Source organism: Bos javanicus, chromosome 8 (assembly GCF_032452875.1).
Source record: "Bos javanicus breed banteng chromosome 8, ARS-OSU_banteng_1.0, whole genome shotgun sequence".
NCBI classification, from domain to species: Eukaryota; Metazoa; Chordata; class Mammalia; order Artiodactyla; family Bovidae; genus Bos; species Bos javanicus.
In genome coordinates this window covers 71,487,220-71,514,525 of record NC_083875.1, presented here as the reverse complement: position 1 = coordinate 71,514,525, position 27,306 = coordinate 71,487,220, and the positions used below count along the sequence as shown (strand labels likewise).

General features: G+C 46.1%; 1 protein-coding gene across 1 annotated transcript; it reads left to right on the top strand.

Moving 5' to 3' along the window:
• Positions 1–9,768: 9,768 nt before the first annotated feature.
• Positions 9,769–15,844, top strand: NKX2-6 (NK2 homeobox 6). The gene is made up of 2 exons (XM_061427059.1): positions 9,769–10,401; positions 13,991–15,844. The coding sequence occupies exons 1-2, from the start codon at positions 9,924–9,926 to the stop codon at positions 14,614–14,616; spliced, it is 1,104 nt and encodes a 367-aa protein (XP_061283043.1). The 5' UTR covers positions 9,769–9,923; the 3' UTR covers positions 14,617–15,844.
• Positions 15,845–27,306: the final 11,462 nt, after the last annotated feature.

The window sequence follows — 27,306 nt, the reverse complement described above, 5'->3', positions numbered from 1 at the left end:
ATGTGAAATTGTTAAAGGAATAAAGAAGTTTCTGATGTTTTGTTACAGTGAATTTTTTTGTAGAAATATTCCATTTAGAATGTTTGTTACTTTGGATATTCCACATACACACTCAGTTAACAGGCAGCTCTGAATTCCACCAGTGCACCCTGAGATGCTGAAACCTTTTACATTCGTGGGGAATAACAATAATAATAGTAGAATATCATTTATAGCAGTTTGCCAGTGCCTGACCTCATAAGGAAGATGCAACTTGGAACCAGACTCCAAAGTTCTGTGTGCTAGCCTGTCATTGCCCCCTCAGAAAGCCAATGGCTATAAACAAGTTACTGGAACTCTACCCCTCAACACCCCATCCCTGGGAATGAGATGCTGAGATTCGAGGTACTTATCTCAAAGGGACATCAATGAGATCATGGATGCCCAAGCTGAGCAAGTCACCAGATACTAAAAACTGCCTGGAAAGGATCTGTCTGACCCCGAAGGTCAGGCTGTCTGTGTGAAGCCCCTCTCTCTAGGGCCCTGGGGACGAGGCGATGCACTTGATCACTTCACAGGCTTTGGGGGGTATGGGTAAGGCTCAGCAAGACAGGTGACTGCCAGTTTACTAAAGAGCACCTGCAGTCAGGCAGTGTGGAGGGACCGCGCAGCAGCCGGCGCAAGTCCGCGGCACATCTGCGGCTTTTCGGCTACCGGGCTTCATGGCACCCGGAGCCCACCGGGACCGCAACCGAGACTCCCCATCCTGCGGCGCAACCGCGCAGCTTCCGCACGGCTCGCTCTGGGCAGAGCTGTTTATTTGACCTGAATCTCTGCAACCCCTTACCCCCTTCAGACACACACGTACAGAGCCGCTGGGGCCGAGTTTATTTTTCCAGGGGTGGGGACTCACTCCCGCGGGGTGGTGGTCGGCGCTATCTGGCTGCGGGGCGGCCAGGCGCTGGAATGTTAATTGAAATGGAGCTGGAAGCCCGGCCCCAGATAAGAGGCTCAGAGTATCACCGAGGCCCGGCCCCTGCCTGTGGCTCCCGAATCCTCACCTAAGCCTCCTGGGACCGGGATGGCCCCGCAGAGTAGCCCCGGCGTGTCCCCATCCCCGCCCTCACCCCCCTCCCCGGCTCTAGGGAACAGTCATTTTTGCTCCCGAGTTGAGGCAGGCGGGCGGGAGGAGGCTCAGGGTCCCCACGCTCCACACCCGGTCGCCGGGCTTGGGGAGTTGAGGGGGGCGTCCAGCCCCAGAGGTCTGGCAGCAAGACTCTATCTGTGTCCGACACCAAAAGGGGTTTGTGGAGAGATGACGAAGAGAAGTTGAAAAGCTACTTGTTTTTTAAACAATTGATAAATCTCTTCCTCCATTCCACTTTTCACTCCACTCATATTCCTCTCCTAACCCTGCGATTTTTGCACACATTTTTCAGAGGTTCACAGAGAGTGCCTTTGAAAGTCACTGCAGACGAATCTTTAAATGGTCCCAAAACAGTTGATTGGAAAAAAATAATATTAGGTCCTCAACCCACACCATACACTGGAATGCACCCCAAGTACATTTAAAAATAAACATCTGGAATTATACAAATACTAGAAGAAAGCAGGGGTGATTAACCTGGGTGTAGGAGAAGCTTTTCTCACAGCGACTCAAATCTAGAGACAATAAAAGAAAAGACTGGGACTTCTCTGGTGGTCCAGCGTCTAGGACTTCCTGCTCCCAATGCAGGGGACCCCAGGTTCAATCCTTGGTCAGGGAACTAAGATCTCCAATGTCACAAGGAAGGTCGAAGGTCCCCTAAGCTGCAACCAAGTAAGACCCAAGAACAGCCAAATAAACAAATATTTTTAAAAAGAAAAGATTAATACACATAACTACATTTTAAAATACCTGACCAAAAGGACTATAGAAGTTAAAGATAACTGACAAACAGGAGAGAATATTTGTAACATATAGCACAGGTGGCCCAACATTAACATGTATAGAAACTCTTAAAATTGGATGGAAAATGGAAGATATAACTTAAATGTATGTATATTGGGACTTCGCTGGTGGGCCTGTGGTTAAGATTTTACCCTTCCAGTTGGGAGTTGGGGAGTGCAGGTTCCACACCAGGTCAAGGAACTAGGATCCCACGTGCCCCCTGAGGGGTCAAATAAACAACAAACAAATGTGTATTTGTTTATATACTTGTGTATTTTTATACATGTACATACATACACACATACATATATATCCCATAAAAAGAGGATCCATTTTACTCATAATTAGAGAAATGCAAATTAGAACAATACCAAGATACCACTTCTCACTCATCAGATTGGTGAAAATTAAAAGGTATAACACAGTCTTTGGACCAGGATACTACAGGGGAGACAGGCACTTTCATACATTGCTGGTGGAAAGCAAGCCTTACAACCATTCCAGACAGGAGCCTGGCAATTGAACTTATATTATATATTCATTTGCTTCTGACCCACAATCCCACTTCTAGGAATATGCTCTGAAGATACATCTCCAATGGTACAAAACCACACAGCAACAATATCACTCAGTGCAACATTGTTTGTACTTGCAAAATGCTGGGAAAACCTAATTAATACTCAGTCAATGGAGAGTAGTTGGATAAACGCTGTACATTCACACAATGAAGTACTAGGCAACTGTGAAAAAAGAATAAGGTAGGTCTTTTTGAACCAATATATTGTTAAATGAAAAAAAGCAACTTGTGAGAGAGTATCTATTAGTTGGAATGGGTACTGGGAGCAGCCCTTAGTCTAGGGAGAGTCCTGTGCCAGTGAGTGGGCCTTAGGCATGTGACTGTAGGTATGCCTGCTTTGTGCAGTATAATAAAGCATGCACCAGTATTAACCACTCTGTTAAATACAGTAATCAGAGCCACATCATAGATGTTGATGATGAAAATATCATTATAAATAAAAACGTTTCCTTCATCAGTTAGGTGAAATTAGACACATTAATGCCAGTCTACCAAATAAAGATATACTGGTGACATTTACAGTAAAAGTTCACCTGTCTTATTTCTTACTGGACTGGATACTCCTGGAGGATTTTGGAGTACGTACTATTTATCTCTGTGTCCTGAGTATTTGCAAAGTACTATATGGGCTTCCCCGATGGCTCAGCAGTAAAAGAATCCACCTGCAATGTGGGGGACCCGGGTTTGATCCCTGGGTCAGGTCCCTGGAACAGTCTAATGAATCCTTCCTTTTTAAAAGTCCTGCTTTAAATGATAGATTATGTGCTTACCTTCCCCATATGTAATGGGCACTCAAAAAATTCTACTGAATTGATTGGAATAATTTGGGAAATATTGGAGTAGTAGTTTCAGTGAAATTTAAAAATATGTAGTGCATTTTTCTTAGAAACAAGTGTGCTAAGGGTACTGAGCAAAGAACTAAGAAGAAACCTAAGAAAAGATGATAACTAAGCAACTATATTAGTCTTTGTGCTATAAACGAAAGAGCACCATCCTGAAAATGAGGAGACATAGGTGATTCAAAACAGGTTTTGAAGTGTACTCTGTCTTGGTTTCTTCCTTTGCAAACTAGAAATAATAACTGCTTTATACAACTCACAGAATTATTTTGAGAATCCATAAGTTGAGATGTAAATATGAATTTAAAATAAAAAACTGTACATAAAAGAGTCCAATTCTTTTTGTGAAATTGTTCTCAGTTTTTCTTTTTCAAATCTTCCTTTCTTCTCTTGAGGAAATTAAAGTGGGCAGCAGAGGTGAAGGCTGATGTCTTGTAACACTGGAATATGGCAGAAAGGAAACCAGCATTTGTAGTGAGAAAACCTGAATTCTAATTTTCTTCTGGTAGCTGTTTGATTTTGGACCATCTGTGTTATTTATCTATAAAACAGAGACAATTAGGCTAAAAAGAAGGAAAAAAAAGAGAAAACCCATTGAGTTGTTTTGAAAGGATTTACTTTAAAACTACAGTTAGGCATTCTGTGAGAATGAGGCTACAAAGACCTTTGCAATTACGAACCGCGGGAGATGCTCAGTGTTCTGAGTATACTGTAGACATGGAATAGCTTATTTTGAGCAAAGGAGTGTGTTAGTCACTAAGTCGTGTCCAGCTCTTTGCGACCCCAGGGACTGTAGCACACCAGGCTCCTCTGTCCATGGAGTTCTCCAGGCAAGAATACTGGAGTGTGTTGCCATTTCCTTCTCCAGGGGAGCAAGGGAGAGGTAGGTAGAAAATGCATAGACATCATAGATACCGTTGTTGCAGCTGTGACATCCTGTGTTATGAAGCAGAGCCATCTACAAGTACCAGTCAGGAGCACTGATTGATTTGACTAACACAAAAATCTTAGTAAATGTCATTGCTTTGGAACAAGAAAGAGTCCCCATATTATGCTACCTAGTCAGCTCAGGAAGAAGGAGAAATAGAAAATATATAAATGTAGCTGCTCATTTGCACAAAACAGGGGGGACCAGAGAACCAATGAGATTGGGAGTATACAGGAACCAGGATAGATAGAGAATGGAAATAGAAAGGATAAAGGGGTGTGGCCACTTCTTTTTGCACAGTTTTAACTTGTAGAATTACGTTAATGTTTTGAGACTCCCCTGCCTGTTCAGTGGTTAAGAATTCACCTTCCAATGCAGGGGATGTAGGTTCAATTCCTGGTCAGAAGCTAAGATCCCACATGCCTTGGGGGCAAAAAACAGAAGCAATATTGTAACACATTCAATAAAGACTTTAAAAATGGTCCACATAAAAAATTTCTTAAGAATTACGTTAACATTTCACATATTCAAAAATAAGCTATTATAATATTTTTGTGCTGTGCTAAGTCATTCAGTCGTGTCTGATTCTTTGCAACCCCATGGACTGTAATCGACCAGGCTCCTCTGTCCATGGGATTCGCTAGGCAAGAATACTGGAGTGGGCTGCTATTCCCTTCTGCATGGGATTTTCCCAACCCAGGGACTGAACTCAGGTCTCCCGCATTGCAGACGGGTTCTTTACTGTCTGGGCCACCAGGATAATATTTCTAAATGGCCAATATTCTATAATAACTATAAATAGAGTATAACTTTTAAAAATTTAAAAATCACTGTGTTGTATACTTGAAACTTACATAACATTATACATCAACAAAACCTCAGATAAATAAAGTCATTGGTACCACCACAACACCCACCCCCCCGCCAAGAAAACCTCAATTTGCAGCAAAGTCTAAACTCTTTTCTGTTGAGTTTATATTTTCTAGGATTAATTTAGAATATAAAATATTTAAATAAAATTTCTAAGACTGTGGGCTAAAGAACCCCACAAAAAACATGGCAAAGCAGAAAGGGCCACTGAGGGGGAGGGCGGTCAGTCCCCCCACTTCCTGCAGTCCAGAGACACCACTGAGTCAGCCCTCAGGGTATCCAAGGGACTATTCCCAGGAAAACAAGTAAGTTCCTTTATGGAACAAATGTTGATTGGAGAGTTACTATGCTGGTGACTGGTCTGTGACCACAGACCCAGGGACCCAGTCCAGTCCCACAGGGACTCCCATCAAAGACCTTGGAGACAGTTGATTTCCTGGAAGCCCATGGACCTCAGTGCCAGGCTGGAAAGTCGCCTGTTGTATATCAAATTTTAAAGATGGAATATCCTCATTTTGGGAAAGTCTGAAATAGGGGGACAAAAGAACTTTTGTTGACCACCAATGGGAAAAGTTTCAATAAATATTGTGTATGAATTCCATATGACTGTGCCAGGTATCACACTTCGTGGGAATGATGCAGGAGTTTGTCTCCCTTGAAGGGGACTTCGTAGGTGGCTCAGCGGTAAAGAATCCGCCTGCCAGTGCAGGAAACGCAGGATCGATTCCTATGTCGGGAATATCCCCTGGAGGAGGGAATGGCAACCTGCTCCAGTAGTCTTGCCTGGGAAATCCCATGGACAGAGGAGCCAGGCAGGCTACAGTCCTTGAGGTCACAAAGAGTCGTACATGACTGAGCATGCAGACATGCTCCCTTGCCAGAATGGAATAAAATTAAACGGCGAAGACCACTCATTTCCTCAGTATGTTCAGAGCTTGGGCGTAACTGGAGCAAGGTAAGCGCTCAAAACACGCCTGAGGACCTAGTATTGTTTGAGCGTTTTATTGTGTTCGTCGAGTGGAGGAAGGCAGATCCGCTCGGGTCACCACCACTCCCCGCCGCCCAGCACAGTCCGCTCTATCTTAAGTACAGAGATGGTGGCTGCTCCACTCGGGCCCAAGGGACGCACACACACACACACACGCACACGCACACGCACACGCACACGCACACGCACACACGCACACACACTGCACCTCCTAGTCCAGGCTGCGCTGAGTACCAGGCTGCGCGTAAGAGCCGGGACTCCAGGCTTTTCTGTCCACGCCGGGCCTGGCCACGCTGCTCCCCTCCCGGACTCCCGCGCTCCAGCAGACCGCCGGTGCTCGAGCTCTCCTCCGGCCGCCGGCTGCTCCTAACGTGGCGGCAACAGATTGACCTGGAAGGGACGAGATCGGCACATCTGTTGCACTCTCCTGTGCGCGGCTCTGTGCGCCCTGGCGCTGAATCCGGAGGAAAGGGTAGGGGTCGGGGAGGCTCGGCCGGTTTGCCTCGATGTCCTGGGAACCGGTGATCCGAAGCCGCGGAGGTGACTCTGGGAGCCAAGCCCCGGGCACTGAGGTGCAGGATCTGCGCCCGCTGATCTCGCGGCCGTGGTGGCCCAGCGCACTTCGGATTTGCCTGGGGCAGCCTGAGCCCTTTCGGTAACGAAGATTCGTGTTTGGACCGCTTGGGAGGGGCTGGGAATCCTTCCCATGTCCCAGATCTCGATTGATCCCTGCAGCAAACTGGGGACCTGAGAGCAGGATTTTAACTCACGGCTGCTGATGCCAATTTCTCTCAAGATGTTCTTTCTTCTATGACTTCCTTGAGCGCGGTAGTTCACCAAGAGAATTCCACGCTAGAATAACGCGCTGGCAGGTTTGCGGCTTAAAGTTTTTAAACAGGATCCACTCCCAGCCGAGATTGGAAGGCGAGAACTGAGCCAGATGTGGGAGCGAAGTAGGAGGAGCGCCCACACCACGTGCTCTGAATGGAAAAGTCCTATAAAGAAATTCGCCACCTTTTGGGTGCCCCGGTGGTTGTTATAAATATTCACCTACCTATCGCTTGTACCTCTGAAAGGAGGATACCTTAATACTGCTTTTCTAGGAAGTCGTGGAATGTATTTTAAGAGCACTGTATTACTTGATTCATTGTTTATTCTAATATTTATCCCTAGAAAATAATCCAAAATGTTGACAAGGATGTTCTTTGAAGAACTATTCGCAGCGACAGGAAAATAAATCGCTATAATCTAAAGTTATAAACTTTATTACGGTTCATTCACTGTTTTTCAGTGGCTAAGGAGTGTCCGGTTTTTTTGCGACCCCATGAACTGCCCCACGAGTCGGATCTTTGAATCAGGTGGCCAGCCATAACATGGACTATTGCATTGCCATTTAAAAATATAACTGTAAAAACTCTATTGAAGCTAGACATGAGTATAAAGTAAATTTAAAAAATATAAGCTTGCATCTACCTTATGAGCTCATACATGCAGAAATACATACTTAAGAGAGCTAAAATATCATCTCTATATGGAGCTTATGCTCTTTTCAACTTTTCCTTAGTTTTTCCAAAGTGTGCATGACTATTATAATCATGAAATAAAAACATTTAAATACATTTATGGGTCATTGAAAGATTTTGACATCTCTGAGGGCAAAGCCATGTCTCAGGGAGGTGGGAGGATTTTGTTTTGGCAAAACAGGAGTCCGGTTTGCCCTGCCATTGAGGAGTTGGGTCACCTCCTGAGTTGCTTAGCTTCTCTGATTTCAATTCCTCAGTAATGAAAGAAAAGAGAGACTGAAAACACTTGGGTATGTCTTTGATGTAAAGATCAAATGATACAGTATATAGAAATCATTTCTTGGCAGAACCATCAAATTTACATTAATTTTTGCAAGAAATTTTGTGCCCACTGGACTGGGGAGATGTACACAGTTTATCCAGGTTTCAGGAAATAATCATGCCCAGTCAGTTCTTACAATATCCAGCTCTCCAAAGACGATTTATTTAAGAAACTTTTTTTTTTCAATTTACTGAAATTCTTTTTTTTTCACTTGTTCTTTTTTTTTTTTATTTAACTTTGCAATATTGTATTGGTTTTGCCATATATCAAAGTGAATCTGCCCCAGGTATACATGTGTTCCCCATCCTGAACCCTCCTCCCTCCTCCCTCCCCATACCATCCCTCTGGGTCTTCCCAGTGCACCAGCCCCAAGCATCCAGTATCATGCATCGAACCTGGACTGGCGACTCGTTCCATATATGATATTATACATATTTCAATGCCATTCTCCCAAATCATCCCACCCTCTCCCTCTCCCACAGAGAAACATTTTATCTGAATTTCCAAAAAGAACTCTAATGAGGTCTCATTTGGATTTAAAATTTTTTAAATTTTTTAAATTTCTTAGATTCTCTGCTCTGACCGTTGACCTCGAATTATGTTTGACTGAACCATGTAGTATAAGTAGTCATAATCCTTACAGTTTCATACACACACATAATCTCATTTAATTCTCACAGTCATCCTGCTGCTGCTGCTGCTGCTGCTACGTCGCTTCAGTCGTGTCCGACTCTGTGCGACCCCATAGACGGCAGCCCATTAGGCTCCTCTGTCCCTGGGATTCTCCAGGCAAGAATACTGGAATGGGTTGCCACAGTCATCCTATTATGGGCTTATTTTCTTATCTCCTTTTTTTTTTTTTTTTTTTTTCGTTACGCCTGAGATTGGAAGAGTAAATACTTTGCCCAAAGCCTACGTTGATACGTTCCAGAGCGAGTCCGGGTCTGTGGACTCCACCTGCCTGTTCCTAACGACTGTACACACCAACGTGCGCGCTTAGCCGCTCAGACGTGTCCGACTCTTTGCGACCCCATGGACTGTAGCCCACCAGGCTCCTCTGTCCGTAGGATTACCAAGGCAGGAATACTGGAGTTCGTTGCCATTTCCTTCACTGTACACACAGGCTCCCTTTATTCGGCGCTGGCTGTGTCCAAGGATCTTTTCTGAAGATTTGGTGCTAGTCAAAATATAGCACCCTTTCATGGGGCGCCGTGTTCCTACACGCATGCTCACACACTCAAGACAACTTTGGGAAGGATAAATTAGGGGAGGAAAAGAAGGAACTTAGAGTCGTGAAAGGTAAAGTGAGCCCCTGTCTGGCACCTACACCGGGGCGAGAGCTATTCCTTTCCTCCTCTCCACCCACTCGCGAGCCTGCTAAGAGGCCAGAGTCTCCTTCGGCATAGCCTTTCCTAGCTCCAGGGCTGAGAGGTCCCTCCTGGGAAGTGGCAGATCTCGCTTTCCCGCACCCGACTCGGCTATAAATGAGACAGTTCCACATCAGTCTTGGCCGTGGAGGGTCAAGACTCACTCCTCCGGGGTCCAGCTTCTGCTCCCTGGAAGGAGCTCCCAGCCGTTTGGCCCCGACGGTGCGCGCACCAAGACTCCCACGTTCAGCTCCAATTCTGCGCGTGCCCAGAGGTCTCGCTCTAGAGTTTTCCAGCCAGATCGCGAGGGACCGACTCGGGTTGCAGAGCAAGGGTTCCACCCGCATCTCCGCACACTTTCTAGGAGAGTCCGGAGGGACCCACGGTTGACTTCGGAAGCTCTGGTTTGTAATGTATTCACATTACATGCGAGCGGCGCGCACTCTCTCCCCTTTTCCTTGCTTTTGAAAACCCAAACCTTCCGGAAAGTGGCTGGAGGTTGGTGAGAAATTAGGAGAGCAGAGAAGAAAGGACTGCAGCGGGTGGGCGGTTGGCGGGCGGGGACGATGCTAAGTTAACACGTGGATTCTGCAAGAACCAATGGGGTTCCGCGGTTTTGTCACTCTTTCTCCGGGTCAATCGTCTGGCAAGGATGGTCCAGAGGGAAGGCGCAATCCGGGACGCTGGGCGTCTGTCGCAAATCTTGGGTCTGCGGGGTCTGCAGCGACAAAACGGAAAGCTCTGGGCGCTCCGCTCTGTGGGGACCAGGGACGCCCCAGCCCCGCCCCCTCCGCCTTTGGGATGTTACTGAACCCCGCCACCTGCACTCCCTTTTCGGTCAATGACATCCTGAGCCTGGAGCGTGAGCATCTTGGCCCGGATGCCTTGCAACTCCAGAGGACACCGAGGAGCCCGGAAAACTTTCAGTACCTGCGACCGGTCCCAGAACAGCGAGGGTCCGAGGTCCCCAGCATCCGGAGCGCAGACAGCGAAGACAGAAGGCAGGAAGGGTCGGAGCCTTCCAGGGGTCCCTGTGAGTTAGTCACAGAGATGGACGCTAAACCGGTGGGTGAGCCAGGTGAGTACAAGCTGGGGTTTTGGATCTTACAGGGAGAACAAGGAGTGGGGTTAGATCATTACCAATTGGCGTTTGTGGGGGACACTCATCTCCTGGTCTTCCCGGCCCCATTTTTCTTCACTCGAAGAGTCAGAAGGACTGGGCTCTCAGCCCCCTCTACCGTCCCCTCCAGACATCTTAATGTAAATAAGGTCCTGAATCTTGGGGGCTCACAATTTCCACAGCCTGTCCTACGTGATTCCCAGAAACACATTCCCCCCTACTCACTGAGGCAGTTCCCAGAAATTCCAGTTTCTCTTCCTTTTTTTAAATTTATTTTTAATTGGAGGATTATTACTTTACAATGTTGTGTTGATTTCTGCCATACAACAAGAGTTAATCTGTCATAAGTATACATATATCCCCTCTCTCTGAACCTCCCTCCCATCCTACCCCTCTAGGTCATCACAGAGCAGAGCTTCTTTCTTACAGCAAAACCCTCTGCAGTATCTTAGCTGTGCTTCATCACCACCAGCTTTTCCTGCCATCTTCTAGTCTCTCTCTACCCTAGACCATGTGCCAAAAGTGTAGCCATCAAAGCAGCGGGGCACTTTGGGAGAGGAAACTCTGTTCGGCTCTGGGATCCGTCCCAGCCCAGTCTTTTCCTGGGGCTTGCTGAGTGGCCAGCCTAGTAGTTCCTCTGACTGCAGCTCAGTAAGGGCAGCTTGGGCTTTAGCTGCTCAGGGAGACAGACGATTCCAGCAGAGTCTCAGCGTCCGGTCTCCAAAGGCACAACCTGTGCATTGGCAGACAGACCCAGGGATCTGCGTCTAGCTGCAGGGAAGGAAGAGGTGGACAGGGCTTGTGATGGGTTGGCTCCTGCCATCCGGGCAGCTTTGGCAGGGGAGACTCAACAGTTTGAAGGATGAAAAAGCCACTCTTCCTCTTGCCAAACTCTGCGTCTCAGTTCCCAGCCTTCATGCAGGTCTGGGGGCTTCAGGATGATCCTCACAGGTCAGGTCTCCTCACCCAGGCTATGCCACAGCCACTCTATTTGAGCCTCAAACTAACCACATGAAGAAAATAAAGATGCTAGTTTGGAGTTAGAAGACTCAAGAGTCCCTTGAACTGCAAGGAGATCAAACCAGTCAATCCTAAAGGAAATCAACCCTGGATATTCATTGGAAGGATTGATGCTGAAGCTGAAACTCCAACTCCACTCTGGCCACCTAATGTGAGGAGTCAACTCATTGGAAAACATCCTGATGCTGGGAAAGATTGAGGGCAGGAGAAAGGGATGACAGATGATGAGATGGTTGGATGGCATCATGTGTTCAGTGAAGTTTGAGCAAACTCTGAGAGATACTGAAGGACAGAGAAGCCTGGAGTGCTGCAGTCCATGGGGTTGAAAAGAGTCAGACACAACATGACTGAACAACAATACAACAACAGCCAGGAGCCTGGAGAAATGTATATTTTGTTGTGTTCTTAAAGAAACCTGTGAATATTCTGCAGCAGACTCTAAGCCCTCAACTCCCCCAGTGCTGCTCAGCCAACTGACCTTTCATTTTGGCTTTGCTGAAGAAGCGTCACACTCCTCTGATTCTTGCTATCACCTCGCAGCTGAAGACACTGCAGTGCACTCCTCCTCTGCTGCCACACCTGGGGCAGCGACAATGAGAAGGGGCCTGGTCCAGCTCCAGGATCTAAGCCCAGGGGCCATGGCAGCCACTGATCACACGTGGAAGAGACACTCCTGGGGGACTCTGTGCTCCTCCTCCATCCCCACCTTGCTTTCAGGGACACAGGGTGACAGGGACTCCAAACTGTGACCAGGAGGGATTGAGGTGGCCTGAAGCCCCTCGGCCTGAGTGGTCAGCAACTCCCAAATGGGGTCTTGCTGGCTCCGCAGAGTCACTGAAGGCCAGAAGTTACATTTTGATTTGCTAAGAAAACAAACCCTTGTCAATATTTTTCCTCTTTGTGGGGAGAGATGTTCTCAGTTTGTCTGAACACAAGCTTCGCTGAGGGAAGGTCTTGTTTCCTCAATCTGAAATGCTAAACAGTTCAGTCCCGCAGGAGACTGTGCCAGCTGGCTGTGGATTTGAGCCGGTTCCGACAGCACTGGCTCTAATTAGGAGCATCCTGATCTACCCCACCACGCACACACATGCACTCCCCATTCCGGTTTTCTCCTCTCATGAATTTCATGAAAACTTAGCACTGCCTCCCTGCTTGTTCTTGCTCTGTCACTCAGTTGTCTCTGACTCTTTTCGACCCTATGGACTGTCAGCTGCCAGGTGCCTCTGTCCGTGGGATTCTCCAGGCAAGAATACTGGAGTGGGTTGCCATTTCCTTCTCCAGGGGAATCTTCCTGACCCAGGGATAGAAACCGAGTCTCCTACATTTCTTGCACTGCCAAGCAATGCAAGCAGATTTTTTTTTTTTTTACCACTGATCCACCTGGGAAGCCTCCCTTCTTATCCTTGGGTAAAAACAGAGCTTTGCCAAAATAGGAGAGATGTACGATAAAAGGAAAGGAAGCTTGCATTTTGCCGGGCTGGGCACAACTGCCCTGGGGTGATAGGAAAGGAAGCTTGCATTTTGCCAGGCTGGGCACAGCTGCCCTGGGGTGATATTCGAGGAGCTCTGCCTCTTCCAAACAGGAAGTCAGGGAGGAGCCAATGCTACCTGCTTGCCAGGGAGGTCCCAAAGAGCAAAGAGTCCACTTTTTTAAAAAAGAGCCAAATGTGGATCTCAAATTTATATACTTGCAAAGAGAACCTTAGTTTCTGAGCCAAAAATCAGGAGCCAAAAATTATTTTGTTTTGTTAATTTGGATTACAAAGCATCGTGTTCGAGAAACATGCGGTGGGTCCCTGATGACAAAAGAAGCAAGGATGTCGGTATAGGTGGGTGGCACTGGAGCCCCCAGCACTTGCATTAGAAGCAGGGGCCACAAATAGATAACCAGGCTCTCTCTCTCTCTTCACTATGAGCAATCTAAGGTTAATCTCTATCTAATAGACTGGCAGTAAATGTTTCCCCAAACTTACCCACACTTGAGCATTGCAGTCAAAGTGAACAGCTGGGATACAGACATTCTAAGAAGAAAATGAAGCTTAGAGTCTTGATCAAGAGTCTAAGCTTGGGGAATCGGCTGTACACTGAGAAACACAGAGAGTCACAACTTGCATTATGCTTCCCTGGTGTCTCAGTCGGTAAAGAAGCTGCCTGCAATGCAGGCGACCTGAATTCAACCCCTGGATCCAGAAGATCCCCTGGAGAAGGAAATGGCAATCCACTCCAGTATTCTTGCCAGGAGAAATCCCATGGACTAAGGAGCCTGATGGGCTACAGTCCATGGGATCGCAAGAGTCAGACACGACTTAGGGACTAAACCACTAGCACCAATCATCATCACGGGTACAAAAGAGACAACTTGGGGGAAAGGAACATTTAGAGCGACTTGGGACGGGGTGAGGGGGTAAGCAGAAGGAAGAGACCGGCACGCAAGGTGAAGCCTACCAGGGAGGAGGGGTGTCCCTTGGAAAAATCGCTCCGGTGAGACTTAGGCTGGCGCTGACGATGTTCCTTCCTGTACTTTTAGAGTCCGTCCTCAGCGGAGCCTCGTTCCCCGGCGGCGGGACCCGGGTGCCTGAGCGCTGCGCAGGGGACAGCGGCGGCGGCGCGCGCGGGGACGGCGCGGAGCATCCCACGGCACGGCCCCGGCGGAAGCCGCGCGTGCTCTTCTCGCAGGCGCAGGTGCTGGCGCTGGAGCGGCGTTTCAAGCAGCAACGGTACCTGTCGGCCCCGGAACGCGAGCATCTGGCCAGCGCGCTGCAGCTCACGTCGACGCAGGTCAAGATCTGGTTCCAGAATCGACGTTACAAGTGCAAGAGACAGCGCCAGGACAAGTCCCTGGAACTGGCGGGCCACCCCCTAGCGCCGCGCCGGGTGGCGGTGCCCGTGCTGGTGCGCGATGGCAAGCCCTGCCTGGGGCCTGGCCCTCCCGCTTTCCCCGGCCCCTACGGGGCGGCAGCGGCGCCCTATTCCTGCTACGGCCACTACGCGGGCGCTCCCTACTGTGCCGGCTACGGCGGCGGCTACGCGGGCGCACCCCCGGGCCCCGCACCCCCAGTCCCCCAGGCCAGTTCGGGCTTCGGCGCAGGTGGGCCGAGCGCCAGCCCTCAGAGCCCTCTGCCCGCCACACTGCAGGGTGTCAGGGCCTGGTGAGGCGTCTTATCTCGGATATGCCACCCTGACCAGAGGCTCAGTCCCGCCTCCCCGCTGTCCGGTCGCGGCCGGGACGAGGGACCGCCGCGGAGGAGGAAGCAGGCGACCCGATGGCACTTCTCTCCCGAGCGGTGCCTGGGACTGCGAATTGCCCCCCGAGCAGCCATCCAGCTGAAGGCCCAGGGGGCGAGCTCCTCCCAAAAGACGCAAACCCTGGCCTCCGCCAGCCGCCCACCCAGCGACACCCGGGAAGGAGAAAAGCCTAGGGTGGCTGACAGTTTCGGGGGTCAGATTAGTACTGAGGCAGGAGACTTTTCAGGCCTCAACCCCAGGGCCTGCGAGGCTCTTTTATTTGTGTGCGGCAGCCCCGGAGGATGGCGAGATGATGGGGATGTTGTAGAGGGTCTCGACCCCTCAATTAAAGGCAAGAGGCGGGAAAGAAGGAGAAAATGAGCCAGGGGAGAGGGATGAAGAGCCTGGAAGAGGAGGACCGAGGAGCAAAGAAGACTTGTGCGAAACACATGCTCCTGTGGGGGTTAGTCTGCGCTGAGCACCCCCTTCCAGGGCTACACTCCGTGGGACTCAGTGTTAATCTAGGCGAGCGCTTTTTTTCTGGAGCCACAGTTGTTCTCTAGAAGGTATCCACCACTCTCTAGTTCTTCCCTCACTGTAAGTGCATCTTATCTCCTGTCTTCAGCTCAGCCTAAATATATGTGTCTGTGTGTTTGTCTTGTGTATATGCCATTAGAATTTATCCACTTCTCGATATCCGCTAAATAGCTTAGAATAAAGTAAAAATGAAACCCAGAAATTCTAATCTTCAGTACACAGCGAATTCCCTAGAGAGACAAAACTCGCTTTCAGCTCTTGGAGGGGTTACCTCTCTCCACCCCCTTCCCAGCCTGCTCCTATAGATTTTCTTTCAGAAGGTAGCAGGCTTCTAAACTTTCCATCAGGTAAGGAGCTTCCAGTTGTCCTAACATAATGGGCAGGAAACCTGAACTTTAGGGGAAATTATAACTCCCCCAGGCACAAATATGATTGAAACCATGCTCACTGAAGACTGAAGACAAACTCATTTTATTAATGGGGACATGGGTATCAAATAAGTTGTCTTTGGTAGGTATTAGTAGGAAAATCAGACTCATTTCTTTTTTTCTTGGATATATATATATTTTTTCTAAGACAATGAAAAAGTATGCATTTTCATCCCCTGGACCACTAACTTATCAAAAGTTGCTGCTGCTGCTGCTGCTGCTGCTAAGTCGCTTCAGTCGTGTCTGACTCTGTGCGACCCCATAGACGGCAGCCCATCAGGCTCCCCCGTCCCTGGGATTCTCCAGGCAAGAACACTGAAGTGGGTTGCCATTTCCTTCTCCAATGCATGAAAGTGAAAAGTCAAAGTGAAGTCGCTCCGTCGTGACTCTTAGCGACCCCATGGACTGCGGCCCACCAGGGTCCTCCGTCCATGGGATTTTTCAGGCAAGAGTACTGGAGTGGGGTGCCATTGCCTTCTCCATATCAAAAGTTAACTTCTATTATTTAATAAATTCTAATATTTAAATTGTACCAGCCCTGCATTTTCTCATTTCTGAATTTGCCCTAGTTTTGTGTGTGTGTGTGTATGTGTGTGTCTGTGTGTGTTTTACCAATGTGGAAAACACAGACTGCTTGGTACTATGTAAACTACGCCTGACTATTAACAGCTTGTATCTCTTAAAGTTTATGTGTAAGTTAAGAACAAGTGTAATTACTCATATTTCTCTTTACTAGAATTTCCTTACATTCTCTTCTTTTTGCTTCCATCCCTTTTCTCTTTTATTTCTCCATAAAAATCTGTTAATAAAAGTGTGTTTAGAAACCACCCTGTGGGGTCTTTCAATTATAGTCAGTCTTATATGCCTGGGATTAAAAAGTACAGTCTGTATATTTTAAATTGGGAACTCTCAATAAATACTCCTTGGTCAATTAAGCTAAGACTAGAAAAGAGAGTGACTACAATTAAAATCACCATTATGAGAAATCTGTCAGAGTGTTGTCATTCTTCTTTCACTTTGGGGGCAGGAGTTATTCCTTACAAGAGGAAAAGTTACTCTTGGACACTGGCCTTAGATTTATGACAGTTGAGTTAAATTCTGTACTGCCACTGAACAACCATCTCTCTGGCCTTCAGTTGTTCAACAAATTGTATTAAATTTCCCTGAGATCAGATTCTAGACTACTATATGTTAATTTTTAAGACTCTTTTGTTCTTCTTTGGGTAAAGTTCTTACCTAGAAATATAAGTCATCCTTGTATGGATCTAGCAAAGTACTCGGTACAGAGTAGAAAATTACTAAATGCTATTCTCTTCACCCTCCACTCTCTTGCAACCCAACAAGTGGTTACCAGACAGGTGTTGTTCTTTTCGTTTCTTTCTTTTCTGGATATATAGTTGATTTATTAGGTTGGCCAAAAAGTTTGTAAGATTGTATGGGAATTTTTGGCCAACCCAATACAATGTTGTATTAGTTTCCAGTGTACAGCAGTGTTGTTCTGAACAGACCTTGCCTCCCAGCGCCCTCCAGGCTTTGTGCCACATGGAAACACCCAGAGGGAGAGCGATGGCTGTGGTCAAGTCTGCAAGTGAAGAGGACGGGAGCTTAGTTCAATCATTAGTATCTCACTCATCGCTGAACATGGAACACAAGAGAAAATAAGATTTGGCTGCTGCCCTTAAGGAATTTATTATCTAACTGCATGCCAGAGACTAACATGAGCAGGGCATCTAAAAATACGAGGTGGGATATGCTACATGTCAAGGGCAGACAGACAGTAAGCTCTCTAGAAAGAATGAAAATCCCATGTGAGCTGGGATGCCTAGAGAAGGTGTTTAGAGGAGGTGGATTCGCCTGGTGATTGGGGGAAAGACACTGCTTACTGACGAAGGTCTAGGACTTAGGGATGAAGAAAGTAACCCGGCACATACCAAAGCTTGACCCATATTTTCTAGTAGTGGGAGATGCAGTTCAAGGGCAGCTTCTGCGACTTTGTAAACTGCATTCAGTTGGCTAAGGGAGAGCGGGAGGCAGGAGTGGATCTTGTTTTCACAGACACCCAAGATACTCCATTGACCTGGGACATTTTCTGTTTTGCTGTCTGGATTGCTGTAGCAAGCATATTCACTGGCCCCAGCAAACAAGCAAAACCCATAACAAAATCTCGTCCATTTGCAACCCGTGTGATTTTTTCCCTTAGATAAGAGCTTGGAAATTTGAGATTCACAGGACACTAAGATTTCTTTCCAAAAGGAAAGGAGAGCAAAGGAAAACTCTCTGTTCCCATCTCCCTACTTTAAGTGATCCTGTCAGAATCACTTTAAAACACATCCCTCTCTCAGCTCATCAAGCCCACCCCCATCATCTGCCCATCTTCCGTCCTGTAATCTCTCCTTCACACTGAAAGCTGCCCCTTTTTGTGTGTCTTACGGAGAGCCGCTTATCCAAGGCAGGGCTTTCACCAGGGAGCCGCTCTGTAAGCAATCAGTCTCTTATCTGCATCGTTCAGTCCCGTCACTCCAGCCACCTCTTAATGTTCACAAGTTTCCCAAATGGGAAGTAATTGACCTCTAAACAAAACAAAAAAGCTCTCAGAGAGATAGCAGAGGTTCCTTTCCTGACCGTCCCAGGGCTAGGGTCTCACCTAGGCCAGGTGGATAAGTCAATAAAATTGCAGACTTCCTGGCTCCCTGTCCTTCCTCCCCCTCAACCCCCCACCCTGGCCCTTGAAGCCAGCTTCATTTGATACTATCTGCAAATCCGATGGAACATGAGTCAAACTGTAGACCTCAGGGTGGCCAGAGATTTCTGGTATTATTTTCCCCATAATTTTGTCATTATGAAGATAAATCATGGAGAAGTGAAGTGAAGTGAAGGCGCTCAGTCGTGTCCAACTCTGCAATCCCATGGACTGCAGCCTACCAGGCTCCTCCATCCATGGGATTTTCAGGCAAGAGTACTGGACTGGGTTGCCATTTCCTTCTCCAAAAACTTCGAGGAGCATATTTAAAGCTTTAAAGATTCAATTTGAAAGTGTTTATAATTACTCAGCCATAAAAAGGAATGAAATTGAGTCATTTGTAGAGATGTGGATGGACCTATCTCTGTCACACAGAGTGAATTACGTCAGAAAGAGGAAAACAAATATTGTATATTAACATATATATGTGGAATCTAGAAAAGTGGTATAGATGATCCTATCTGGAAAGCAGAAATAGAGACCCAGACATAGAGAACAAATGTATGGACAGCAAGGGGGAAGAGGGTGGAATGAATTGGGAGACTGGGATTGATATATATACACTATTGATACTACATATAAAATAGAACCTACTGTATAGCACAGGGAGCTCCACTCAGTGTTCTATGACATAAATGGGAAGGAAATCCAAAAAAGAGAGGATATATATATATAGATATGTAGCTTTGCTGTATAGCAGAAACTAACACAACTTTGTAAGGCAGCTATACTCCAATAAAAAATCTTAATGTAAAAAAAGAATATCCATACTTGTTTGAAAATGTTATTAAAATACTGCTTCTTCTTACAGCTACATATTCTATGTGAGCACGGATTTTTTTTCACATACTTATTAAAACAATGTATTGCCACAGACCGAGTACACAGATATGAAAATCTAGCCATCTTCTATTAAACCAAATGTTGAAGAAATTTGCAAAAATGTGAAACAATGCCACTCTTCTTAACTGTTTTTTTTTGGGGGGGGGATAATATAATTATATTAACATGTACAGTGTTTAACAGTTTTAAATTAACAAACAAATATGTTAATCCTTTAAAAAAGTGTTTGTACTCATCAGTTTATACTAGGTCATCACCACATCAGTCCACTAACTTGCCCTTTTCCTTTTTCACAAAACAAGGGAACTAATTCCCAGGCATAATAGCTGTGCTCCCAAATCCCACCATCCAGAAAGAGGCCTCTTCAGAGAGACAGAAGATGATGGAGGATCCAAGTTAGGAGTTGCTGGACTTCATTCTTCTGCAGTGTGACTGGGTGTGTCTCCTGCAGACATGCTAGGTGAACTTGAGTAAGCTTTGTATCCTCTATGGGCTTCAGCCTCTTTATAAAATCAAGAAGGTAGATCTCTGAGGTTATTATTCTAATTTGTAGTGGTTCTTTATTGATTCAAATGCTTTTTATGTTTTTTTTAATTGTAGGTTAGATCATATATCCAGACATATAAGACACACACACACGTAATTACTGCAAAACAAACACAAATGTACACCTTCCCAAGTCAAGAAGTAGGGGGTGCTAGCTCCCAGAAGCCCTTCTCGCCAAAGCCCTCCAAGAATTCAGACCTCTTCCCTACTTCCTTCCCCAAAGGAGATATCAGCTATTCTGACTTCCGTGATAATAATTCATAGGCTTCTCTTTATGGATTTACTCATATGGAAACATCCCCCAACAATATGGTTTAATTTTGCCTGGTTATAGATGTTGCATAAATAGACTCGTAGTACATGTATTATTTTGTTTGACTGGGGCATAGTTGATTTACAATGTTGTGTTGGCTTTTATATTCACTATAAAATATATTGGCTTATGTATTTTGTATTCTTTGTATTCACTATATAAGGAAGTGAATCAGCTCTATGTATATATACATCCCATCCCTCTAGGACCTCCATCCCACACCTCTAGGTCATCACAGAGAATGGAGCTGAGCTCCCTGCACTATACTGCAGAGTTCCACTAGCTAGCTATTTTGCACATGGCAGTGTATATACATCAATCCCAATTCAATTCATCCTGCCCCCCCTCCACCCTCCCATTCACACATCCATTCTCCACGTCTGCATCTCTGTTTCTGCCCTGCAAATAGGTTCATCTGTACCATTTTTGTAAGAGATACCTAGACTTCCCAGGTGGCGCTAGTGGTAAAGAACCCACCTGCCAATGCAGGAGACGAAAGAGACAGAGGGTCGGGAAGATCCCCTGGAGAAGGGCGTTGCAACCCACTCTGGTATTCTTGCCTGAGAATCCCACGGATAGAGGAGCCTGGCGGGCTATGGTCCATAGGGTTGCACAGAGTTGGACGTGACTGAAGAGACTTGGCACACACGTACCATTTTTCTAGATTTCACCTATATGCGTTGATATATATTTATTTTCTCTTTCTGACTTACTTCACTCTGTGTGACAGACTCTAGGTCCATCCATTCTTTTTTATAGCCTAGTGACTTTCCATTGTATATATGTGCCACATCTTTATCCATTCCTCTGTTGAAGGACATTCAGGTTGCTTCCACGTCATGGCTATCGTAAATAGTGTTGCAATGAAACATTGGGGGTGCATGTGTCTTTTTGAATTATGGTTTTCTCAGGGTATGTGCCCAGTAATGGAATTACTGGGTCATATAGTAGTTCTATTTTTAGTTAGCATGTGTTCTTTAGTGACTTGCTTCTTTTTTTCAACTTGATATTTGTGAGATTCATCTGTGAGGTGGGTAGAATTTAAGTGTGCTCATTCTCATTGCTGCATTATATCCCCATTGAATGTATGTGCCTCAATATACTATTTACTGAAAATGCAACCAGCTGGTTGCTATAAACACAGGATACTGCTGGAAGTCTTTACTCACAGGTATGGCTGCTGTATTCTCTAGCTGGAATTGGTCATGGCTTCTAAGAACTGTTATGCTTTACAAAGCAAGGATCCATCTGCATACAGATTTCTGTGTGTGTGTGTGTGTGTGTGTGTGTGTGTGTGTGTGTGTTCAGTTGCTCAGTCATGTCTGGCTCTTTGCAGCCCCAAGGGCAGCAGCCCACCAGTCCCTTCTGTTCATGGTATTTTCCAGGCAAGAACACTGGAGCGAGTTGCCATTTCTTTCTCCAGGGGATCTTCCCCACCCAGGGATTGAAGTGGCATCTCTTGAGTCTCCTCCACTGTCAGGTAGATTCTTTACCACTGTGCCACCTGGGGAGCCCTTCTACCTATATAACAACAACCTTTTACCTTCTGTATGAGTTCCTTGTGTACGCACCACCTCCATCCAAAAGGCAGAGCATTTTACTGTTCCCATTTGCAGAGAAAGAGTCCGAAGGTCAGAGAGATGACAGCCACCCTTTAAGTTAGGGACAGAACTGGAACTAGACCCCAGATTCCTCCCCCGGTCCTGGGTTACTTCCACTGAATACTCAATAAGCAGTTCATGTCCTCACACAAATCAGGTGACTGTTAGGTGACACTGTTTTCTTTATTTCCTGGGGAAAAAAAAGCTTAAAAGGGATGTTTTGTAAAGCATCCAGAGGGGACAAATATGAAGTAAGAGAGGTGGGATGTGGATGGAGAGACATAACTGCCTTTTTGGCGCTTGTGAGCAGACAGAACGCTGGCTTTCCAGGTCGTGCTAGTGGTAAAGACCCTACCTGCTGAGGCAGGAGAGATAAGAGAAGCAGGTTCAATTCCTAGGTCGGGAAGATCCCCTGGAGGAGAAAATAGCAACCCACTCCAGTATTCTTGCCTAGGAAATCCCATTTTCCAAATCCCCTGCTTCCAAATCCTTCTGGAAACAGAGGAACCTGGTGGGCTACAGTCCATGGGGTTGCAAAGAATCAGGCAAAACTGATGTGACTGAGTACGCAAAAAAACACAAGATGCCAGGGAGGTGGGAGATGGATGGACAGATATAACTGCCTTTTCAGGCACTTGTCAGCAGACAGAATATTTGAATGCTCTGACTGTGGCACACCCTTGCCCACATTTGTCTGCATTTTCCTCTGACTCTGTGCCCCCAGAGAGGCTGATTCGTGTTTTCAGTGGCCAGCTCCTGAGAACAGAGAGAATTTAGACTGAGCTGTTTCTCCTCATTCCCACCTCCCCCCACCTGGGGAGAGAAAGCTCCGTGGGAAGTCCCTCTGCCTTCCTTTTTCTCTGTTTAGACTCTGGCAAGCCCTCCCCAACCCCCCATCCCAGTCATCCTGATAGAAGGATGTGGTCTTGGTGACACAGTCCAGATTCCACTGGAGGAAAAGCTGATATACCCGCAGTTCGGCTACAGACCTCAGAGCGCTTTCTGAGTTAGTCCCTCTGGGGCCGTCCTCATAAGCTGGTCTCAGTCAGACCTGCTTCCTTCCCATGCAGACATCAGTAGCTTTTGCTTCCTCCCGTCACAGGCCCAGCTTAATTGCCTGAAACCCTAGGGCCCAGGAAATTGGATCTGAAATTAGGACTTCAGTGGGCCAAAGGTGAGCCTTTCTTTTTTTCTTTTTCATTTACTTTAATCAGAGGATAATTACTTTACAATACTGTGATGGTTTTTGCCATACATCAAATATGAATTAGCCATAGGCATACACGTGCAGGACAGCAAAGGAGACAGAGACACAAAGAACAGACTTTTGGACTCAGTGGGAGAAGGAGACGGTAGGATGATTTGAGAGCCTTTCTCTTGGTGGCCTCTGTTTCCTGTCCCTCGCTGGGCCCTCTGGCACCTACCCTGGACATTCTCTGTAGCTCAGGTCTCCCAGGACCCACTCCTAGAGCATCTTGGACCTCCCTATCATAATGCATTTACCCTCTGTCTGTTGTCCCATCTAAACAATCAGCCTCATGTCTGCCTCAGACCCTCGTGTGCTTCTGATACACCCTGTGCCTGTCATGGAGAAGGGGCTCAATACTGTTTGTTGATTGAACAAATGAGTGAATGGTTGCTGTCTGGCTTCCTTGCATGGCCCCACAAAGTCTGCATTAAAGAGTTGGGCTCTGACCTGGCTCCTTGGGAGTCAGTACATTCTGGAAGAAAGACCCCCTATATGTGGATAGAAATCTGACTCCTGGCAGGAATCATCTAGTCTCTGACATCAGGGACCCTAAGAATTTCTGTCAGCCAGGGGATATGGCCATGGTGAAAAAGAATCCCTCTGTTTAATCCTAGCCACTCTCCTGTAGGTCAACTTAATTTTAATTAATAAATATTAAGGAAGATTAGGGGCTTCCCTGGTGGCTCAGATGGTAAAGAATCTGCCAGCAATGTGGGAGATGCAGGTTCGATCACTGGGTAGGGAAGATCCCCTGGAGAAGGGAATGGCTACGCACTCCAGTATTCTTGCCTGGAAAATCCCAAGGACAGAGGAGCCTGGTGGGCTATAGTCCATGGGGTCGCAAAGAGTCAGACACAACTGAGCAACTAACACTAACAAGGAAAATTAGGTCGAACATTGTGGGGGGACGTACAACCAGTATCATTTTCAAAATATATACAAAATCAGAGGAATTCAAGGATGCAGAAAACAGAGTCCTTATCTTCAAGATCATAAAACTATGGGTAAGACAATTACCTATTCAGCCAAATATGCTACAGGAAAAACTAGAAAAGGTACATTATGAACATATAAATCATTCAATTCACTGAACATGCTGTAGAGGCTTCTAGATACCATCCAATATCTGTTTCCTCCTTTGTTCTTTAGTAATAGAACCCCAGAGTTTTAGTTAAGCACAAAACCTTTTAGCTAAAGATGATATTTCCCAGAGTCCTTTGTAGCTAGGGGTTGCCAAGCAGCTAAGTTCTGGTTAAAGGGATATAGGGCTTAGTGGCTCAGCAGTAAAGAATCCACCTGCAACACAGGAGACTTGCTGGAGACAAACTTTCAGTCCCTGGGTCAGGAAGATGCCCTGAGTAGGAAATGACAATCCACTCCAGTATTCTTGCCTGGGAAATCCCGAGGACAGAGGAGCCTGTTGGGCTATGGTCCATGATGTTGCAAAGAACTGGACATGACTGAGTAAGTAAGCAACAACAACAAAAGAGGTATAAGCAGAAGTGATGTGTGCAACATTTAAAGACATAGCCTTAAATGGAAGAGACCTTCCCTCCACTTCCTTTTTCTTCCACCTCCTGGCTGGAATACAGATGCAATGGTGGGAGCAGTAGCAGCTATCTTAGAGTATGACAGAGCAACAAGATGGAAGAGGCCTGGGTCCCCAGCACTAGGAAACCACCTTATCAGCTTGGATCTGCTTACACCCCATCTATTATATGAGAGAAAAATAAACATTTGTCTCATGTAAGCCACTGTTATTTTGACCTTTGTTATAGCAGCTGAATGCATATCTTAACTGATAGAAGACACAAGGAGGTAATTAGAAGATTGGCTGATACTAATGCAATAAATGTTTAGAGGAGAAATAAATCAAGGCAAATGAAGGTACCCTCAAGGAGACAGAACTTGAGACAAGCCCCACATTTGGAAGGCTGGAGGAAAAACATGGGAAATCTGTGTAGACAGATGTAGAGAGGGCTATGGGTGCTAACATGCATGAGGGCCAAGGACTCTGTGAGATGACACTGAAGGCTGGACGTGTCTATAGTCATGGTGCTTGGCTTGTCTGAAGGTTACCTACCATTTCTCCCAAATCCCACACCTACAGCTGCAGCTCCCACCTCCATCCTGAATTCCAGATCCAAATTACCCAGTACTCCCTGGACACCTCCATTTGAATGTTTCCCAGACAGCTCAATTGAAAAACAAACCCACCTCTCTCTACCTTTCTCCTGCCAAACCTGCTCCATTTTCCTGAGTGGGTTTAAGAAACTTATCCAAACCACCACCACTGAAGATAGAGGTAGAAGTTGAGCCTCCAGAGTTCATTTACTTTCCATTATATTCTGTTGCTATTTCACACATATTCAGTTCAGTTCAGTTCAGTCGCTCAGTTGTGTCCGTCTCTTTGCAACCCCATAAACCACCGCACACCAGGCCTCCCTGTCCATCACCAACTCCCAGAGTTTACCCAAACTCATGTCCGTTGAGTCGGTGATGCCATCCAACCACCTCATCCTTTGTCATCCCCTTCTCCTCCTGCCCTCAATCTTTCCCAGCATCTTAGTCTTTACAAACGAGTCAGCTCTTTGCATCAGGTGGCCAAAGTATTGGAGTTTCAGCTTCAACATCAGTCCTTCCAATGAACACCCAGGACTGATCTCCTTTAAAATGGACTGGTTGGATCTCCATGCAGTCCAAGGGACACTCAAGAGTTTTCTCCAACACCACAGTTCAAAAGCATCAATTCTTTGGTGCTCAGCTTTCTTTATAGTCTAACTCTCACATCCATACATGACTACTGGAAAAACCATAGCCTTGACTAGACGGACCTTTGTTGACAAAGCAATGTCTTTGCTTTTTAATATGCTGTCTAGGTTGGTCATAACTTTCCTCCCAAGGAGTAAGCATTTTTTAATTTCATGGCTGCAATCACCATCTGCAGTGATTTTGGAGCCCAGAAAAATAAAGTCAGCCACTGTTTCCACTGTTTCCCCATCTATTTGCCATGAAGTGATGGGACCAGATACCATGATCTTTGTTTTCTGAATGCTGAGCTTTAAGCCAACTTTTTCACTCTCCTCTTTCACTTTCATCAAGAGGCTCTTTAGTTCTTCTTCATTCTCTGCCATAAGGATGATGTCATCTGCATATCTGAGGTTATTGATATTTCTCCCGGCAATCTTGATTCCAGCTTGTGCTTCTTACAGCCCAGCGTTTCTCATGATGTACTCTGCATATAAGTTAAATAAGCAGGGTGACAATATACAGCCTTGAAGCATTCCTTTCCCTATTTGGAACCAGTCTGTTTTTCCATGTCCAGTTCTAATGTTGCTTCCTGACCTGCATACAGATTTCTCAAGAGGCGGGTCAGGCGGTCTGGTATTCCCATCTCTTTCAGAATTGTCCACAGTTTATTGTCATGCCACACAGTCAAAGGCTTTGGCATAGTCAATAAAGCAGAAATAGATGTTTTTCTGGACTCTCTTGCTTTTTTGATGATCCAGTGGATGTTGGCAATTTGATCTCTGGTTCCTCTGCCTTTTCTAAAACCAGCTTGAACATCTGGAAGTTCACAGTTCATGTATTGCTGAAGCCTGGTTTGGAGAATTTTAAGCATTACTTAACTAGCATGTGAGATGAGTGCAATTGTGTGGTAGTTTGAACATTCTTTGGAATTGCCTTTCTTTGGGATTGGAATGAAAACTGACCTTTTCCAGTCCTGTGGCCACTGAAGAGTTTTCCAAATTTGGTAACATACTGAGTGCAGCACTTACACAGCATCGTCTTTCAGGATTTGAATTAGCTCAACTGGAATTCCATCACCTCCACTAGCTTTGTTCATAGTGATGCTTCCTAAGGCCCACTTCACATTCCAGGATGTCTGGCTCTAGGTGAGTGATCACACCATCATGATTATCTGGGTCGTGAAGATCTTTTTCATATAGTTCTTCTGTGTATTCTTGCCACCTCTTCTTAATATCTTCTGCTTCTGTTAGGTCCATATGATTTTTGTCCTTTATTGAGCCCATCTTTGCATGAAATGTTCCCTTGGTATCTCTAATTTTCTTGAAGAGATCGCTAGTCTTTCCCATTCTACTGTTTTCCTCTATTTCTTTGCATTGATCGCTGAGGAAGGGTTTCCCCTCTCTCCTTGCTATTCTTTGGAACTCTGCATTCAAATGGGTATATCTTTCCTTTTCTCCTTTGCTTTTCGCTTCTCTTCTCACAGCTATTTGTAAGGTCTCCTCAGACAGCCATTTTGCTTTTTTCCATTTCTTTTTTTGGGGGATGGTCTTGATTCCTGTCTCCTGTACAAGTCATGAACCTCCATCCATAGTTCATCAGGTACTCTGTCT

Excerpts from the sequence above, each read along its gene's own strand:
- NKX2-6 (XM_061427059.1), top strand. The coding sequence starts at position 9,924 with ATGGGGTTCCGCGGTTTTGTCACTCTTTCTCCGGGTCAATCGTCTGGC. Across the intron at positions 10,402-13,990 it reads TAAACCGGTGGGTGAGCCAG|AGTCCGTCCTCAGCGGAGCC; the intron begins GTGAGTACAAGC and ends CTGTACTTTTAG.